The 12,127-nt window shown below is 53.7% G+C and overlaps 1 protein-coding gene across 5 annotated transcripts in view; it reads right to left on the bottom strand.

The window, feature by feature from the left end:
- Window positions 1-9,124: 9,124 nt before the first annotated feature.
- CMIP (c-Maf inducing protein) overlaps window positions 9,125-12,127 on the bottom strand; it is a 237,487-nt gene continuing 234,484 nt past the window's right edge. For all 5 annotated transcript variants that reach the window (XM_022583088.3, XM_022583089.3, XM_089903337.1 and 2 more), the window contains one exon: window positions 9,125-11,136. In XM_022583088.3, coding sequence (XP_022438796.1) covers window positions 11,083-11,136 — 54 coding nt within the window. In that variant the 3' untranslated portion in view covers window positions 9,125-11,082. The remainder of the gene's footprint in view (window positions 11,137-12,127) is intronic.

Genomic DNA, 12,127 nt, shown 5'->3' with positions numbered 1-12,127 from the left:
GTACAAGCCCTATCTGTGTCCCCTGTTTCTTGTTTGTAGGAAGTGGACTTTATTCAGCCTCCTTGACCTTCTCTGAGTTCCAAAGGGCAGATCCAAACAGTTGCTAATCAGGGAAGGGAAGGAACACAGAAACAAGGGAGGAGCAGTCAAGAAACAATAGTGCAGGGGCTTCCCTGGTGGTGCAGTGGTTAGGAATCCCCCTGCCAATGCAGGGGACATGGGTTCGAGCCCTGGTCCGAGAAGATTCCACATACCATGGAGCTACTCTTCGCAGCTAGAGGAAGCCCACGCACAGCAACGAAGACCAAACACAGCCAAAAATAAATAAATAAATAAATAAATAAATTTAGGAAAAAAAATTCTCCCCCCAGACCATATGGAATTTCGTTTTCTTTAATATTTACTCATTTATTTGCCTGCACCGGCTCTTACTTGTGGCATGTGAGATCTTTAGTTGCGGCATGTGGGCTCTTATTTGCAGCTTGAGAGATCTAGTTCCCCGACCAGGGATCGAACCCGTGTCCCCTGCATTGGGAGCATGGAGTCTTAACCGCCTGAGTACCAGGCAAGTCCCAGGATTTCAGGGGTTTTGACCATGAGCCACCCGTTCTCCTTGCTTGGCCCTGCGCTAAACTTTTCTCTGCTCCAGACTCCACCGTTTGGGTTTGTTTGCCCTCACTGTACATCGGGCACGTGAACCTGTAACAGCCTCTCAATTCACACCATCTCAGTGAAAACCATTTATGGGTAAGTGCTGGCTCCAGTCCTGTCCCCTTGCCGCTCTCCCCACTTCCCACCGAGCTGCCACTGCCCCTGCTCCTGGTTTATGGAAATTCTGGAACCATGCTGTCCACACAAGAGCCACTGGCCACATATGGCTGCTACTGGGCACTTGAACATGATTGGTCCTGGAAGGGCAAATTACACACTGGGTTTCAAAGACTTTGTATTAAAAAAAAAAAAAAAAAAAGAATGTAAAATATCTCAACAATTTTTTTCCAATAATTTTTATATTGATTGCAGGTTGAAATGTTTGGGCATGTTAGGGTAAGAGATATATGTTATTAAAATGAATGTGGCCTGTGTTTCCTTTAACTTTTAAAAATGTGTCTACGAGAACACTTTACATGTGTGGCTTGTGTTCTATTTCTCTAGGACACCACTAGTCTTGAACAGCCGTCCACCAGGGGACACAGCCCCCAACCCCGTGGCCATGGTGGACACCGCCGGAACTCCAGGCCTGTGAGGGGCTTAAGATGCATAGCTGCTATCCACAAAAAAACCCACCCCGGCAAATCCCCTGTAGCCGGTGGGTGGGGGAAGCCCCAGACAGGAGCTGCTGTTGAGACCAAGCAGGACCCTGTGGGGCTCCTGGACACAGAAGCCTTTCTGTGTCCCCTGTTTCTTGTTTGTAGGTCAAGGGATACACATAACAACATCTTTGAGCTCTTACAGAACTAAAGCCCCTAACAAATGGAAGATGCTAGCATTCTTCATTCCAGAGAAGATCACAGTTTGATAACCTCGAGAAGCTCATCAAGAGACCATTTGAGGCCAGATCAAAGGAACCAGAAAAGCTCATCGGGAGCTTTTCTGAGACCAGATTAAAGGAGCGCAGGCCCTGCACACACCTTGATCCTTATCAGCAACTCTGCCCTTGAACCACTGCTCTAAAACTCCTCACCAAATCCTCCTGGGTTGGGACACACAGTTTTTCAGGGCACGAGCTCACTGTATCCCCCTTTGCCTGGCAAAGCAATAAAGCTCTTCTTTTCTACTTCATCCAAAACCGCCTCTGAGATTCGATTCGGCACCGGCTGCACAGAGGCCAAGTTTTCGGCAACACTGTGAGGGGTAAGTTGTGCCCAGCAAGCTGCTAAGATTCCAGAACCCCATTACTTGAACCTCCCTTCCCACTGGATCTGACAGCCCCTTCCCCTCCCTGGCAAATCAGAGAGGAGGCGCCGCCTGGTGTTTTAGGGGCGTTCAGATCCTCGTCCCTACCTTTACGTCAGAGGAAAAACAGCCAGGACGTCTGTCACCAGGAGCTTGGTGGAGACCTTCCAGCCCGTCCTCGGCCTCCTGCTTCTTTGATGACCACAAGTGCTCTGGGGAAGGTTTCATTTCTAGAGGTGACTCTGAAAGGCAGGTTTCAATACACTGATCAGGGAGCAGGTGGATTTCATCTCCCTGACAAATCTGGGAGAGGCTAGCCCAGGCTTGCCTTATTCAGCATTACCGTGGAACAGGAGGGAAAGTCAGCCTTAAGGTTTTCAAGGCCGCATCCAAGTCTGGATAGAGTACACTGAAAAATAAAGCCAAGTCACCTATCCTGCCATGTACAGCTGTGCAGGTTGGGCACTGTACAAGGGTGCCGCATTTAGAAGTTTGTATGTTTGTTATATAAACTTGAATATTTACTATGACAAATTTCCAGCAGGTGGCAGTAGAGTGTTTTGAGGAGGCGACACAACCACTCACCAAGAGGCTTCACAAGGACGGACAAGTATGGCTCTGATAGGAGATGTCATGGTGGCATTGGCACCCCTTATGCTCTCCAGCCCAGACTCAGCAGAGAGGAGAAGCAGCCACCTCGTCATTTAAAAAATTCTGTTTTGATGCCACTTAAGAAAAAACGGATGCAAAATTCAAATTAAACAAACCACTTTAAAGTGGCATTTCGAACATTCACAATGTTGCACAGTCACCACCTCTATCTAGCTCCAAAAATTTTTCATCACTGTCGGGCTGCACCCCGCAGGCCTATAAGGCCTGCACTTGCCCAGCTTTAAGATGGAAGAAAGAGCCCAGAGTCGGCAACAGAGACATCAGAGGTTTAATGGATGGGGGAGCTTACACGTCTGAAGCAAGGTCCTGGAGCAACGTCCCACCGAGCAACACCCCACCGTGTGTGGCTCCTGGTGGGTAGGACATGGTGGCAGGCTTTGCTCCTGAGGGCCAGGGGAGGTTACCAGTTATACGGGAAATGACCTCAGGTGGGCTCATTAGTTGCCAGGGAAACCAGCAGAGGGACAGGAGTCGAGGCCCCTCACCGGCCCTTTGATAAGAACAATCACTAGCTGGGGCCCCCCGGGGCAAGTACACACAGGAAGGTCAGTCAGGTGAGTAGGGTGTAGGGGAAGCAGGCCCTGGTCAGGCAGAGGTTGGAAGAGAGCAACAGAACAGCCACCTTGAGTGGTCTGACCATAAACTCAACCCCAAATAAAACCCCATAGCCATGAAGCAGTCACTCCCCAGCCACTGGTAAACACCAATCTGCTTTCTCCCTATACAGGTTTGCCTATTCTATTATTTCATATAAATGGACTCATACAGTATGTGGTCTTTTGTGTCTGGCTTATTTAACTTAGCGTAAGCTTCTGAAGATTCATCCATGTTGGAGCATGTATCAGTGCTTCATTCCTTTTCATGGATGGATAAGAGTCCATTGTCTATATATACCATGTTTATTTATCTGTTTATCTATGGATGGGCATTTGGATTGTTTCCACCTGCTGCCACTTTTATAAAGTTGATGTGGGGCTTTCTCTGGTGGTCCAGTGGTTAAGACTCCACGCGTCCAATGCAGAGGGCGTGGGTTTGATCCCTACTCAGGGGAACTAAGATCCCACATGCTGTGTGGCCAAAAAAAAAAAAAAAAAAGTTGACATGTAATGAACACAGTAAATTACACGAATCGCACCCCAGAAGATTCCCTCCTACCTTCCTCATCAATAACAACCCCTGGGCTTCCCTGGTGGCGCAGTGGTTGAGAGTCCGCCTGCCGATGCAGGGGACGCGGGTTCGTGCCCCGGTCCGGGAGGATCCCACATGCCGCGGAGCGGCTGGACCCGTGAGCCATGGCCGCTGAGCCTGCGCGTCCGGAGCCTGTTGCTCCGCAACGGGAGAGGCCACAACGGTGAGAGCCCCGCGTACCGCAAAAAAAAAAAAAAATAACAACCCCTACCTTGCAGAGATAACCACTACTGTGACCTCTATAACCACAGATAACTTGTGCTTCTTCATGAACTTTATACAAATGGAATCACACAGCAAACCCTCATTTGTGTCTGGCTCCTTTCACACAGCATAACGTCTGTCCAATTCGTTCACGCCATTGTGTGTATCCGTTGTATCTTTTTCTCTTTTTCTGCAGAATCCTCTCATATGGACATGTCACCATGTATTTATTCTTCCTCCTGTTGATGGAGGCATTTGCGTCGTCCGCTGTATGTCTGTTCCACAGTTAGTTTATTCATTCTCCTGTTAGTGGACATTTGGGCTGTTTCCACTTTGGGCTATTATGAATAACACTGCTATAAACATTCTTGTTTGTGTCTCCGGTGGACACATGAGCTCAGCTCTCTCAGGCGTCTACCCAGGAGCAGAGCTGCATGGTCACGGGGCCAGCAGACGTTTAGCTTTAGTAGATATGCTTCCCAAAGCGGCAGAACCAATTTCTACTCCTGCCAGCAAAGTCTCAGAGCTTCTGTCAGCCGCCACTCCCACCTCTGAAAATGGGTGCAAGCTGATTCTGGGGGCCCCTGTCGCACAGTTCTTCCAGCTCGGCTGGGAGGCACTTGTGTTGCTGAGGTTGGGACAGGAATACCCGGTGACCTGGTATCCTTGGGAGGGATTTCCCAGCCTGTCGTGGAGATGCTCCCCTCCATCCTGTCCCTCTGTCCCCTGGCACAGTCAGTCACTGTCTTAGTTTGGGCTTCCCCAGAAGCAGGCTCTGCGATAACTATTCCAGCAAAGGTAGCCTATTTGGGAAGTGGTCCCAGGAACCATGAATGAGACCATGGGAAAGTGAGGGGAGAAGAGCAGGAAGTCCTAACAAGCAAGTCAGCCCAGGGGGCAGCTGGAGATTAATCCCAGGGAAGGACTCCAGGAATCAAGGAAGAAAAGGAGCCTTGGAGGTCTCCGCCCCCACCAGGAGCCAGAGAGCAGGGGCATTTACACACCAGCTCCCCCTGCCACGAGGGCTGCTGCCAGGCAGAGGTGCAATTCTGGGCCTCACAGAGCCTCAGGGAATAAGCCAAGAAACCGAACTTCACCCTTCACTCCTTGCTGGCCCTCCTTCCATACCTATCACCATGTTCTACAGTTTTACTCCTAAGCTTCTCTTGAATTTGTTTCTCCACGTGGTCCAAGCCACAGCCTCAGCCCCGTCCACTCACCAGTCAGCAGTGGAGAGATCTTCCCATAATGCCTGGGTCATAAGGTTGCTTTGATCCCCAGCTCCCTGCGTGGCCTTGACCAAGAGACCCAGCCTGTTCTGGCCTCCACTTCCCCATCAGTCAAGAGGGATCATGTTAGCACCTGCCTCATAGGCCTGCCAGGAGGAGTAAATGAGTTCAGACCTATAAAACCCTGTTACCATGCCTGGCGTGTAGTAGGTGCTGTATACATGCTTTGTCAGCAAATGGATAAGATAACTGCAACGTCCTTACAATCGTTCATAGCCCTTGGGGTAAATCCCAGACTTCGATCAATAAATATGACTAACGAGACACTGGCTGGTCTCACCCCACACCTTCCCCCCCGTGATATGCTGAGTGGTGGCCCCAGAAGGTACCTTCACCTGGAACCAGTGACCAGGAACTTATATGGAAAAAGAGTCTTCTTCGTAGATCCCGTAATCATGCTAAGGATCTGGTCATGAGATCATCCTGGATCATCCAGGTGGGCCCTAAATCCAACGTCAAATGTCCTTACAATAGAAAGACAGAGGGAAATGTGAGCTGGAGAAGAGGAGGAACCACATGAAACAGAGGCAGAGATGGGAGAGATGCAGCCGCCAGTCAGGAACGCCAGTAGCCACCAGAAGCCGGAAGGGAGAAGGAAATGTTTCTCCTCTACAGTCTTCAGAGGGAGCAGTGGAAGCGTGAAGTCCTAACCACTGGACCACCAGGGAATTCCCCCTGCCGACATCTCGATTTTGGACTTCTGGTCTCCAGAAACAATACATTTCTGTGTTTTCAGCCACCGGGTTTGTGGTACTTTTTGTGGCAGCCCTGGAAAACGGATGCAGTCTGTGTTTTAGGGCTGCTGTGAAAAAGCACCACAAACTGGGGGGCTTAAAATAACAGAAGTGTATTCTTTCACAGTTCTGGGGGCCAGAAAACCAAATTCAAGGTGTTGGCAGGGTTGGTTTTTTCTGAGGGCTGTGAGGAAGAGTCTGTTCCCAGCCTCTCTCCCGGCTTCTGGTGGCTTACTGGCCATCTTTGGTGTGTAAGAGGCATCATTCTCGTCTCTGCCCTCATCTTCACATGGCCTTCTGCCTGTGTGCCTGTCTCTTCAGATCAATTTCCTGCTGTGCATGTCTGCTTCTGTGACCAAATTTCCCCTTTTTACAAGGACACCAGCCATACTGGATTAGGGCCCACTCTAATGACCTCATTTTAACTTGAATACTCTGTAAAGACTTTATTTCCAAATAAGGCCACACTCTCAGGTACTAAGAACTTCAACATCTCTCTTTTAAGAGACACAATTCAACTCCAATGATAACAGCCACTGCCCCGCCCCCATGCCCACCATGCTTTCCATCTGCAGGTCCCAACACAGATCCCGCTCCGGTCTGTCGCCACGTCTTTGCACACCCCCCTTTTCTCTCTGATGATGTGACGAATGTCCTCATTCTTCACTGTCAACAATACCACCTCCTCCAGGAAGCGCCGCCCCCCCGCCCCGACTTCCAAAGCCTGGGTTAGCTGCCACCCTCCATGCCCACCATAGCTTCCTGTCATAGCATCTGTCACACAATATCAACCTACACAATAACTGATTGCCAGCATGTGCCAGGTCACTGGGGCCCTGGAGGGCGAGGGCCATGTCTCCTGCTTCTTCTAGCATGTTTTCTAGAACGTGCTAGCACCTGCTAGAAACAGGTGTTCAATAAGGACTAGCTGAATGCATGAATGAATGAGGCCAGGCCCTTTTCCAAGGCTCTCTGACCCCTTTCCCGGCTGGCCTTTAGAGAAACTTCTAGCAGTCTGTCAGACACAAATGACAACCAGGTTCCCACGTGGTACAACTCCAGGGAGTACCATTCACACTGTAGTCTAAGTGACGGGAGGACAGCTCATTCTAAAGTAGGCACTGTTTGAGTGTGGCAACCTGGAGAATTGCATCAGGCTGGCCTGCGGACCACAGAGCTCAGATCCCACTAACCCAGTGGCCACTCTCTTGGGAGTGCTTCTCCCTGCCCCCATTTCAGGATCTACCCTGAAATTTCCTGATGAACTTCCCTCCCCAGCTCAAGGAACTAGCGCTCCACTGGGTTCTCGCTGGGCCCCTCACCATCAGCTGTGGGGGGAGGGGGGGAGGGGGGAAGAGGGGGAGAGGGGGGAGTTGCACGTGTGTTACGGGAGGAACAGGTAGGGTCCTGGCCTGAAACAGAAGACCCACTCTGGTGGGTTCTGTAAAGTCAGTGAGGAAGGTCTAGCTCTGGAGGGGCGGTGCTGGCTAGGTAATTGACAAGGGACGCTGAGGTCCCGGAACATACACCAGGGGGCTCTTACCACGTGCAAGTCGGCAGGGTGAGTGGAAGACGCGGTGTAACTCAGTTTCTGTAGGAGGAGGGCAAGTTGGTGACCTTCTGGTCCAGAGGGTGGGCGGGGTTAAGGAAAGTGAGGCACGTGGGTGGGCGGGGTTAAAGGGACGTGAGGCACGTGGGTGGGCGGGGTTAAGGGACGTGAGGCATGTGGTGGGCGGGGCAAAGAAATGTGAGGCACCTGAAGCTGGCAGCCCGCAGGTCCTTCCAGGCCAAGGCTGAGGGTGGGGGTGAGGGTTGTGCTCAGAGCTGGAATCGTGGAGGGCGGCTGCCGGGGGAGGGGGGGGGCGGGGGGGGGTACCTGAGCTCACAGAGGGAGGCCGATTCTGCAAGAAAAGCATGGGGGAGGAAACGCCCTGATTCTCTCTTCCCGCGTCCCTGCCTCTCTGCCAGGTAGCCAGCATTCTCCAGGTTCAGCCGGAGGAGCCCAGGTGACAGGGTGGGGAGGAGGGCTGAGGACAGGTGCCTGCAGCGTCCTACCTTTTCCATCTGGCAGTGATGAGCGCCTGCTGAGCCAGGCCCTCTGCTGGGTGGGAAGGATCAGAGACGGCAGGTTGCGGGGCCTCACAGCCCCGTGTCTCGGCCCGCAGCTGGCTGTCGTGAAGCCAGGGCCATCTGGCCTGAGGACCGGAGCTCCTGGAGCTCGCCCGCCAGCCCTGCAAGTCCAGGGCCCTCCTTGTTCTCACTTAGGGCACCTGGCTTCCCTGAGTGGCCGGAGGTCGTCATGTGGGTCAGCTGACAGGCCGCACACCTGAGGGATGTAGAGGCCTCGGGGAGTGAGGAGGCCAGGGGAGGGGGAGGTGTGCGGAGAGGCAGGGAGGTAGCGGGGGAAGGAAAAAGGTGTGGGGTTATCAGGGGGCGGTGAGGGGGTTACACCAGTTGTCCTTGGGAGAGGGATGAGGGCCCTGGCTGAAAGGGGCGGGGGCGGATGGAGGTGCAGAGGGAGGAGACTCAGCAACCTAGCAGCAGTGGGCTGGCCGTGGGGCAGGGTGGAGGGGAAAGTTCCGTTTCTTCTTATCTGGGGGAGGAGCCAGCTGGCTGGATGCGTCTAGGCGCTGGACCTCAGGGAGCCCGCCACAGACCAGAGGCATCCACGTCAGCCAGAGCTTCTCAGAAATGCAGGGTCTTTGGTGTCCAACCAGACCCTGGGGATCAGAACCCGCGTTTTCTGGAGACTCACTGGACTAGAGCTTCCGTGACGCCCTACCGCACAGCAGTCTAGGTGGACGGCCGGGTTCTACCCTGGGGCTGACTCTCCCCCCACCCACCCCCGGGGACACTAGGCCCCATCTGGAGACATCTTCAGTTACAACTGCAGTGGGTGGTGGAGAGGTACTCCTGGCATCTAGTGGGTCAGGGCTGGCGGGGGCCTGCTCAACATCCTTTGATGCCCAGGGCGGCCTCACAACAAAGGAAGATCTGCCCCCTAACGCGCCAGGGTGAGGAGTCCTGGACACTCAGAGAGGGTGTCCGGGCTCTGCCGTGAGCCCCCGACTCTCGGCCTAGGTCTCGTCCCTTCCCATCGCCCTGGGAGGCCCCTTCAAAGCCACACAGAAAGGTCAGATGTCAATGAGTCACTTACAGTTTATTTTTGCCTGAAAGTATTTCACATCTCTGAACACAGCTACGTGACAGTAGTATTAACCATCAGGAAAAGCAACAGTGCGAAGGGAAAAGGTGGCATGTCTCGACTCTTCTTTTTTTTTTTTTTTCTTTTAAAATTTTTTTTTTTTTGCTTCTGCTTCTTCCTGCACCAGAGTGCTGTAAAGTATGGGACCGAAGGGGAGCGAATAAAACCAAACAACAGAAAACAACAACAACAAAAAAAAACACGAAACAGAACACACTCACACGCACACACGAAATCAAACCTGGCACGGAAAATGAATTAAGACTGAAACCCAATTTCTTTTTTTTTCCTTTTTTAAAAAAATGAGGGCATAGTCGGGGGGTAATAAAGTCTACCTAGCAAAGTATAAAACGACAAAAGCATGGTTTCCATTGAATAAGATTAAATATATATAAAACAATTACATTGACTGGGGGTTAGGTCTGGAGGTGCTGAAGGGGGGCTGTGTTTGTGCTAAACCAACAGAAGAAGGGGCTTGGGGGAGAGGGGACCCCAAGTAAACCATGAGGGCTGTTTTGTACAGTGAGGGCTTGTTTATAAAAGAAACAGAGGTTGGTGTGTCTTTGGGGCAGGTGTGGGGACGGAGGGGGCAGAAGGGGCGTCTGCGCTGCAGTGGTCACATTCGTGGGCGGGGTGGGCAGTCAGGCTGGTGGAGGCGACGTCTCTCTTCTCCCAAGAGACCATGCAGAGAGGCGGGCATGCATGAGGGGACCGCGGGAGGCACAGGACGGCGGGGAGGCCACAGGTCGCAGAGCCTCAGCAGGGACGGGGGCAGCAGAGGCCACCGCAGATGGGAGAGCTCCGGGGGAGGGGGCGGGGCAGCTCTCCTGCGGGACGGACGGGAGGACAGGTTAGCACCCTCCCCCTCCAAATGTGTAAAAGGGGGCCGAGAGAAAGCTGGGGCCATAGAGGAGCAAGACGACAATGTGGGGACCCCACTTCTCCTCCCCCAGCTGACCTCCACCCTGTGAGGAAACTGGAGACGTCTGGGATCGAAACACACGGTGGCGTGGCGGGCAGAGGGATGGACGGACGGACCGACATGAGAGCGTTAGCAGAGAGAATCCATTACGAAAAAGCAATTAATTTTCCAAGGAGGTTCTTTTTTTTTTTTTTTTTTTCCGTCTGTTTGTTTCCTTTAAAAAAATAACAAGAATGCTACCACTACCCTGACAGCTGACTGGTTTGTACAGTACTACACGCCAGGGGCGGCCGGCGGGCGGGCAGGCGGGCGGGTCAAAGACTTCATAAATAAGAAGCAGGTCCCAGACCTGCAATTTGTCAACGTTTCTTAAATAGGCGCATTATTTAAATCTTATGTACAACAAGAATCACTTTGCATAGCAATGGCGAGGACACAGGACGGGTGTGGGTGTGATGACGTGACCACGTGACCGGGTCTTGTCCGATGGCGATGGCGATGGCGATGGCGATGGCGACGGCGGGGCGAGTTCTCCGCAGGGCCTCGGAGGGAGAAAGCATCCTTCCTTGGCCTCCAGGCCCGTCGGGGTTGCGAGACGATGGCATCAGAGTTGACTCTTCCCACATGGCATTGAACACAGAGGCAAAGAAAATCCACAAAGGGTCCCCCCTCCCCAAGCGCCCCCATCCCCACCCTCTCCCGGACCCGCTGCCGCTCCTCTGGTTGCTACAAAGTCCGTTTTAGATCAGGTCAATGTTTCCGATTATGAAGCTAAAAGAATTAGGTGGGGGCTGGGCGTGCTTACGTACCCCCTCCCCACCCCCTCCCCCCTCCGCCCTCCGCCCCCAGAAAGACTCCCCCGTCTATCTCACAGCCAGGACGCGGGGTGGGACCCCGAGACCCGCTGCTCTACAGCTATTAGTCAAGAGTTGCGTGTCGCAGTTGCAAACTCCTTCCTGCCGAGCGGGAGCTTCACCAGGCTTCCGTGTAGCGGACGTCCACCTCCTTCAGGTTGGGAAGCTTGGCCTGGGGGGAGCAAGAAGGATCCAGTCCCTTCCAGAACCTGGTGGCGCAGAGCTCCATCCCGCCCCTGCCCGGCGGCTGGCATTCCCACAATGCCCTCCCCACTTTGTCACCATCGGGGGCTCCCGAGCCCAGAGCTGGGGAACCTCCGGGAGAACCAAGTAGGCGGCACGTGGCCCCACAGAAAGCAGGCGATAGCTGCTGGGGAGTCCACATTCCCGCCCCACAGAGGCTTCGGATCACTGGCTCTGGGGGCAGGAAACCCAGGATGTGAGCCCCCCCACCACTGTCACTTGCAGGCCACCTGCCCTTGGGTAGAGCCCTGGCCTCCGGGAGCCGGCTTCCTCATCTGTGGAGGGAATCCGAGTCCAGTCCCTGGCTCACGGGACGGGGCGAGGGACTAGATACCAAACGCAGGGCAAACCCAGAGCACCCGGTCCGAGACAGTGCCTGTGCCCTCAGGGCTGTCAGGAGTCCGGCGGGGAGAATGGAGAGGGATCCATAAGCTGCAGGTTCCTGGCGGGTGGGTGGAGATCCTTCCCACTCAGGCTCCCCCACGTGGATCTGTGGCCGGACTACAGGATCCCACCTGCTACTCCTCAGAGTGGCTTCCTGCCCCCCATCGCTGCCACCCAGACGCGCTTGTGCTCTGCCTTCTTTTATGAACGGTTGACTTTTTCTTACAAGCCTTTGCTGTACAGAGAGGCTGCTAACTGGTCTCCTGCCTTTGCTTTCCGCCTCCCCAGCTTCCTGGGCACTGGCCTGCCCGGCAGACTCACTTTAACCACTCCTTTCTGTGCAGGCTCTCCTGCCCCAATGAACGGAGCTGGCGGTCCCCTCCCTGCTGGCCCCTGAGCCCCGTCCTGCTGCAGTCTGCTGCGCGTGTCTGTCTGCCAGGACTGAGCTCCCTCCTGGGCAGGGGTGAGCCCGCCGCACCTCGGCGTCCCTGTCCCCAGCGCAAGCACAGAAGGCGTCTGGAGGCTTGGCCAGTGAA

Source organism: Delphinapterus leucas, chromosome 20, assembly GCF_059928025.1.
Source record: "Delphinapterus leucas isolate spDelLeu-1000000601 "Yukka" chromosome 20, BTC_Dleu_Yukka2, whole genome shotgun sequence".
Taxonomy (NCBI): Eukaryota; Metazoa; Chordata; class Mammalia; order Artiodactyla; family Monodontidae; genus Delphinapterus; species Delphinapterus leucas.
The sequence above is the reverse complement of the archived record's forward strand: the minus strand, read 5'-3'. Positions and strand labels throughout refer to the sequence as shown.